The sequence below is a fragment of the Myxine glutinosa genome, chromosome 6 (genome assembly GCF_964187855.1).
Source record: "Myxine glutinosa chromosome 6, kmMyxGlut1.1, whole genome shotgun sequence".
NCBI classification, from domain to species: Eukaryota; Metazoa; Chordata; class Myxini; order Myxiniformes; family Myxinidae; genus Myxine; species Myxine glutinosa.
Window position 1 is genome coordinate 4,896,720 of NC_136266.1, and position 7,882 is coordinate 4,904,601.

Sequence of the window (7,882 nt, forward strand, 5' to 3'; positions counted from 1 at the left end):
CAAATGAAAAGAATACTTTTATCAACAAAGCAATGGACAAACCAATGACGCGATGAAAACCACTCTCATATGCTCATTACACCTCAATTGCATTTCATTAAGAGGGCTGCACAGAGATTGCTAGGCCAGATTTAGGCACCAGCAACGGCATCGCTACTTCCACAAGAAAAGCATTCCTCCTTGCCAAAGATACACCAGTAGTAATAGGCCAACTAAATGCCAGCCTGGGATCTGCGAGACATCACAAAAAAGTTAGCCTGCGGCCCAAATGGTGCACGGCGCGAGTTCGTCAACCCGGCGCAAGAGGCGACAAACCCCGGCTGGCAGCTGCCTGCCTACCACGTAATCTTTCATCCCCGCCGAGCCGCTTGAGCCACATGGAGTGTTCGCGCAGCCTGGTAGGAATCAATAAGCTTCGGACGGCCCGAGTTCCCTCCCCCACCGCTTGCACCACGGAAACCGCCGTTCAAATCCCACTTCCTTTCCCAATGTAAGTCTCCAAAAGCCGTAGGCTCAAACCAACACCATCTTGGTTTAAACAAGAGCCAGAGAGGAGGCAGCAGAAGAATTAATTTCAGGGCAAAGAGAACAAACATCTTCAGAATCATACAAGTGTGTGCTAATGCAGCTACATACATTATGAACGAGAATGGCACTCAGTAGAGGGCATACCTCCACCTGGTTGGCCATATCACTCAATGGTGAAAAATCACTAAAATTTCTACGAGCTGGATCCAGATCTTCACCAAAATCGAATCGATTCTTCCTCATCACACACACAACCTGTCCAACAAGTTTCGTCCAAATTCATCAATAACTTTTTGAGATATCCTGCTATGTATCGTTTTTGGCCCTATCTCCCAATGGTGGAGAATCACTTAAAGAAATTAAATAACTCTCATATCCGAATCCATATCCAGATTGTCCCCAAAATCAAATCGAATCGTCCGTGTCAGACACCCAACCGGTCCGCCAAGTTCAGTCCAAATCCGTCCACAACTTTTTGAGATATTTTGTTCACAGACAAACTGTCAGACAAACAGTCAGACAAACAGTCAGGGGTGAAAACATAACCTCCATCCACCTTTGGTGGCAGAGGTAATAAGAGGTCATTAAATGGAATTGAGGAACAGTTGGGTAAGGGCAACAAGCATCTTGGTTCCACGATGTGACAGATTTCCATCAGGTGAGGAACAAAATTGAATGGTCAAATTAAAACAAAAACAAACATTTGTGGTCATGTTCAAACTCAGGACAATGAAAAAAGGCCGAGTGGATGTTAACAAGTGGAATGTTAGCGCGTAATTAAGTCGTTCATACATTATGTACTTCATCGAGCTTTGCACCATTCAAAGGAAAACTGAAATTGTACTCGAGAAAGGAAACACCTCGACCAGTGTGGAATATTCTTTGTGGATTTGAGATGGGATAAAAAGGGTGATATTGTAATATTTCAAAAATAAGCAAATTATAAAGGTTTCACCATGGATGAACGTTGGAGCAATTGTTCTCCGACCTCACATGCATATAAAAGGTGAACATTTAAATCAATGTGTCCGATACATGTACCAAAAATGCAGCTTTTGCTAACCACGTGCCAAACAACCTGAATAAGAAAAGCAATTCGAACGAGGAATGTACAAACCTAAGAGAACAGAGAACAGAGCAGAACGCCAAAAAAAGGGAAATTTAACGGGTTCAGAAAACGGAAGCAAGAGCCAAAGCAAAGAGGTGGAAACAACTGCACGAATGGCGTGCCACAAAACATCTCATTTATCACAGCACATGGACTGGGCCGGACATACATCTGTGGGTAGGGTTGCACGGTCTGCCGCTCCCCTCAACACCAAACTCCACCTTTCCTTCCCAAACAAGCATGGAAACAACACCCACAAGGCAGTGGAAGTGAGTGCGAACAAAGTGCACACTGGGGGTACTGGGAAGTTGAAAACTAGACGTGTAACCGACCGGTTTAACCAAAACCCTCATCAATCACGTCCTCACAAGAGCTCTATAAACACAATGCATTCGGTGTCAAATCACTAACTCTGTACCTCACAAATGAGAACGGGTGCGTAAAGGTGAAAGCTTGGGTTGTGCTGTTAGACGAAGAAATAAAAATGCACAACCATTTCCACATGTCAAGAAGGTTAGTCCGATTCCTCACTTCGCAAAACTCCCAGGGGAAAAGAACAAAAAAATTCCACACAGATTTCAGCAAAGTCCACGGGAAAGGAGAAAACATTGCTTCCTTGACGAGTACAGCATCACACAGTGCAAACGTAATTATGCAAACACCCGTGTGATATAAATTGAGTACCCCAGCACCAGTCCCCATGCACGTTTGCCAACTTGCCAGGCACAGGAAACTTTGACGCCAATTCTCCCTGTCTCGGCACGCTTTCCCTGGAAAAGGCAAAGCCTTCGGCCATACAATCACGGCATCATGGCACAATCCGTTCCGTGCCGAAAGTACGAGGTGAATGCGGGAGGGCACGACTCCAGAAAGGAAAAGAAAAGGACGTGCAAAACTTCTTGCTCTTCTCAAACTCTTTCCTCAAGGTCCGGGGAGACCGTAGACTTACCTTACCCAAGAGACGATGTTCCATAGGGTTAACCGTGTGGATCACGGGCACACTACACCCTTCTACTGGGCACGACCAAAACCACAATCCCTGAAATTAAGCTTACACAACAGCAAGCAAAACATCCTCTACAATTTTCCTAAATTCCACGACGACTCCACCAGGGTTAAAAATGCAGAACAAGTTGAAAAACACGAGATATACAAAAGATGACGCGTTAAAGAGAAACAACAAACCCCTAAAAATCCACAGAGCACACCAGAGTTTAAACTGACAACACCTTAACAAGCAATTAACTCAATTATCCACACCCTCATCACCTTACATTTTCTCTATCCTCAAATCCCACGAGCAATGAACGACAAACCCAAACAACACCCACAAAACAAATCAAACGACACACGTTCAAACTTTTGCACCCTGACCATACGCGCACCAAAACAGGACACCACACGTGCATAGGCACAAAGTACGTGAACGGAGAAAAGTGCGTCACATACACGACAAAGTGTGCTGCAAACGTAACACACAAGATAACAAAAGAAAATGCCAAATTAATTTGAAAAAATAATCTCCACAGGGCAGTACCACGGGGCACCACGCAAAAGGGGCAGTGCCCAACGATAACAACGTTTACACAAGCTTACATCAAGAATCTTGTACACAGCCTCATAAAGAGGGGCAAGTGAAATAGTTTAAAATTTTAATTATCTGTAATTAAAAAAAGGAAAATGAATAGAACGACATGCACAATTAAAGATACAAACTCTCAAAAAGGGTCCAGAGAAAAGGAGACAACAGAACAAAACTAGTACGGCACTCAGTAGAGAGCATACCTCCACCTGGTTGGCCATATCAGTCAATGGTGAAGAATCACCTAAAAACATTTAATAATCCTCATATCCGAATCCATATTCAGATCTTCACCAAAATGGAATAGATTCTTCCTCGTCACACACACAACCTGTCCAACAGGTTTCATCCAAATCCGTCCAAAACTTTTTGAGATATCCTGCTGTGTATTGTTTTTGGCCCTTTCTCCCAATGGTGAAGAATCACCTAAAAAAGTTAAATAATTTTCATATCCGCATCAATATTCAGATCTTCACCAAAATATAATCTATTTGTCCTTGTCAGACACCCAACCGGTCCACCAGGTTTTGTCCAAATGCATCCACAACTTTTTGAGATATCCTGCTATGTATCCTTTTTGGGCCTATCTCCCAATGGTGAAGAATCACTTAAAAAATGATCGTAGCCGGATCCGGATCTTCACCAAAATCGAATCATTTCGTCCTTGTGGCATACGCTACATCTCTGCCAAATTTCGTCCAAATCCGTCCACAACTTTTTGAGATATTTTGTTCACAAACAAACAGACAGGGGTGAAAACATAACGTCCATCCACCTTTGGTGGCGGAGGTAACGACTGTCATTTGGAAAAGCACAAGCATCCTCAAAAGGGACACGTTTGTCTTGCGGTCCAGAGGACGGCCAGCTACATGCGGTGAAGTGCGATCAAAACCACAAGAAGCCAGCTGTGTGAACCGACCAGATGGCGGGAAACCGGACAGCAGAACAACGATGCATCGGGCCATGAGAAAGACAGGCCGCTTCGAGAGAGCGGGGTCACGAGCAACGACACCAATCGAAGGAGAGGATCACAACGGCAAATAGTAAGGAAATAAATAAAGGAGGAAGTCGAGAGAGCGGGGTCACGAGCAACGACACCAATCGAAGGAGAGGATCACAACGGCAAATAGTAAGGAAATAAATAAAGGAGGACGTCGAGAGAGCGGGGTCACGAGCAACGACACCAATCGAAGGAGAGGATCACAACGGCAAATAGTAAGGAAATAAATAAAGGAGGAAGTCGAGAGAGCGGGGTCACGAGCAACGACAACAATCGAAGGAGAGGATCACAACGGCAAATAGTAAGGAAATAAATAAAGGAGGAAGTCGAGAGAGCGGGGTCACGAGCAACGACACCAATCGAAGGAGAGGATCACAACGGCAAATAGTAAGGAAATAAATAAAGGAGGACGTCGAGAGAGCGGGGTCACGAGCAACGACACCAATCGAAGGAGAGGATCACAACGGCAAATAGTAAGGAAATAAATAAAGGAGGAAGTCGAGAGAGCGGGGTCACGAGCAACGACAACAATCGAAGGAGAGGATCACAACGGCAAATAGTAAGGAAATAAATAAAGGAGGAAGGAAAGTGAGAAAGCAGCAAAAACGACAGCAACTCTGAGTGATGGACCGATGGAGGCATCCGGCCATACAGAATGGATCACCCACCACGCAGCTCCGGATGGATGACCTCGGCGAGCATGGGGGGCTCGCCCCACCAGTAGATCCACAGCTCCTTGAGACCCGGCGAACCATTTCTTCGCCACACGGCCAGCAAGTTGGTCTGCAGACAACGGGTGTAGCTGTGGAGGATCGGGTCTTCGTGGACGGGCGAGGCGAAGACCGGTCCCGACGCACCCACGCCGAAGCTGTACCTACGCCATTTGATGCCAGTCAGGTCAGCCTGGGGTCGGAAGAGGTAACAGGGTCGGTTTACTTGGGTTAAACATGGTCATCACAAAGTGCCAGAACACGTGAAAGTAATAGCGGTGGTGCGCACGATGGTCCTGCCCGTTTCAAACACAATTCCCATGAAACATCAATTTAATTAACAAAATACGTGGGCACGAGCAAAGTTAGACAACGTGCTGAACGTCATGTTTACACAAACACCGTGTGCTTCACCGCTCTGACGTCACTGTTACTCTGACGTACGCAGCCTCCGGGCCAGAGCGAAACGAGGGGGGCACTTGGAGACCAGATCCGTCCAAAAAGGGGTGAGGGGGTTATTCCCCAAGGTACAACCCCATTTTAAATCCTCATTTATGGTTTATAATTTAAACAAAAATCCATAAACAAATCAGTAACAGCATAACAAGGTGTCCTAGGTGAGCGCCACGCGGTAAACAGGCCGTGTTACCGAGGTACAAACACCGTTCATCACGTGACAGGGAAAAGAATTAAAGATTAAAAAATAAATTTAACAAAAATAACATTAAATAAAAAAATCATCACTTAGAGAAAATGGCCGCGCTGTTAATGATGCCGGGGCGGCGCTGCCTGTCTCTCCCTCTCAGACACACACACACAGAGACACACAGACACACACACACACAGACACACACCCAAACCCCGCCGCCTCCTCCACAAGTGCCTCCCCCAGGCCGATCCTCACCAGAGAAAATAGATTGGAATGGCAATCCTCCAAGCTGGCACCATTCGCCACCCAGCTTGCCGCGCTCATACTCCACGCATGTCTCCGCTCTCAGGCCGTCGCTTTCTCCTTCCCTGCGCCTCGGTGTCTCCTCTCCGTCCTCTCTTTTATTAACCTCCTCAGTCCTCACTCGCCTGTGGAGAATCTCTTGCCTACCTTCCACCTCTCCTCCTCCTCCTCTTCTCTTTTTTTTTTGTCCGCACGGGGCAGCGGCTGACGAGACAACACTCAGCCGTGTATAGACAGCCGTCTGTTGTCGTGGAAGCTTCCTCTTCCTCTTCCTTCTCTTTTCTTTCCGATCGTCTTGTTCCTACGATCCTTTACCACCACCTCTTCTTCTTCTTTACTCTTCGTTCCCACCTCGAGAGCGCCCCGAAGGCAGGACCGTGTTGGTGAAAACGAAGGGAGGAGGGAGGGGGTCAACCGAAGCCTCCGAGCCCGTCGTTCACCTCGTCTTAACTCACTCCTCCCCGTGGGATATTAAGATCTCCACAGGCGCGAGCCCGAGCGGACGACGCGGTTCCCGCCTCCACGGGGCTCGCGCCGCCACCGCCCGCACTCGTAATGGCGGAGCCCGAGATTCCGCGCGACCAGCTCCCTCCCTCCCGCCGCCAGCCGTTCCCGTCGTCCAAAGCGACGCGATTGGCCGAGCGCGTGTCACGTGGACGCCACGGACAGAGCCGAGAGCGGCGGTGGCGTCATGAAGAGGCAAAGCGGAGGGAGCCATTGGTGGGGGAAGTGGGGGTTGTGGAGGTGGAGAGGTTGGGAGGTTCCTTGTGAGGGTTGGGAAGGTTCATGGATTCGAATGTACGTTGAGACGTTTAATGCGACTCGGAAAGGAAGGAAAGGGAATGTTTTGAAGGGGATTTTGTGACGTGGTGTGACTGTGTGTTGCTACATTTCATTTGGACACCGATGATCACTTGGGCCTGGATGAAGGTTACAAACGACGAGGTTTAGTGGAATGAAGGACTGCAGGTTACTGGTACGAATGAAACAACAGTGCTGAGTAAGGAACGAATGAATGAGTTTTGGGAACTCTTGGAATCCTGTTTAGCGATTCCATATATATAGGATCAGTGAATTAAATGGAAAATTATATTTTGTTTCTTCCTCTGACTTTCCGTCCCAGAAACCTCCTTTCCCTCTTTCTTTCTCTCTCTCCGCGCCTTTACCCTTCTTCTCCTTCCTACTGCTCTCCCTTCACTTGCTTTTCTCAATTGACCACGTCTTCGTTCGCTGTGTACGTAATAAATAGACGGACCTTATGAACTAGTAACTGGTGATGACCTAGGCCCAGGTTTGAATCCCTTAATCTGTGTTCGAGTTACATTGAGGCTGTAAATGCGGCAGTTTATTCATTCTCTCCGCCACCGAAGGTTGATGGAGGTTACGTTTCCATCCGTGTCTGTCTGTCTGTCTGTCTCTGTCTGTCTGTCTTTGTTTGCCTGTCTGTGAACAAGATATCTCAAAAAGTTGTGGACGGATTCGGACGAAATTTGGCAGAGATGTAGCGTATGTGACATGGACGAAATGATTCGATTTTGGTGAAGATCCGGATCCGGAAAGTGGAATTTTTAAAGTGATTCTTCACCATTGGAAGATATGGCCAAAAACAATACATAGCAGGATAGCTCAAAAAGTTGTGGACGGATTTAGAAGGAAACTTGGTGGACCAGTTGGGTCTGACAAGGACAAATAGATTAGATTTAGGTAAAGATCTGAATATGGATTCGGATACGATAATTATTTAATTTTCAAGTGATTCTTCACCATTGAGAGATCGGGCGAAAAGCGATATATAACATGATATTTTAAAAAGTTATGGACGAGTTATGACTAAACTTGATGGACAAGAACAAGTCCATTAGATCCTGGTTCAGGTCCAGATGCAGATCCGGCCTATCGGTGGGATACAAAACATAAACGTATCTGCGTGGCGGAGTTATGCCTTCGAACGAGTGCTGTTCTAATTTCATTTTGAAATTGTTTGTGTAATTTTATGTTTTTC

The 7,882-nt window shown here is 46.6% G+C and overlaps 1 protein-coding gene across 4 annotated transcripts in view; it reads right to left on the reverse strand.

Annotated features, from left to right (window-relative positions):
• Positions 1 to 6,478, reverse strand: part of LOC137429121 (mediator of RNA polymerase II transcription subunit 13-like) — a 302,240-nt gene extending 295,762 nt beyond the window's left edge. For all 4 annotated transcript variants that reach the window (XM_078779570.1, XM_078779572.1, XM_078779571.1 and 1 more), the window contains exons 1-2: positions 5,833 to 6,478; positions 4,887 to 5,121 (exon numbers count right to left, since the gene is read on the reverse strand). In XM_078779570.1, the coding sequence (XP_078635696.1) occupies positions 4,887 to 5,121; positions 5,833 to 5,901 (304 nt within the window). In that variant the 5' untranslated portion in view covers positions 5,902 to 6,478. The remainder of the gene's footprint in view (positions 1 to 4,886; positions 5,122 to 5,832) is intronic.
• Positions 6,479 to 7,882: the final 1,404 nt, after the last annotated feature.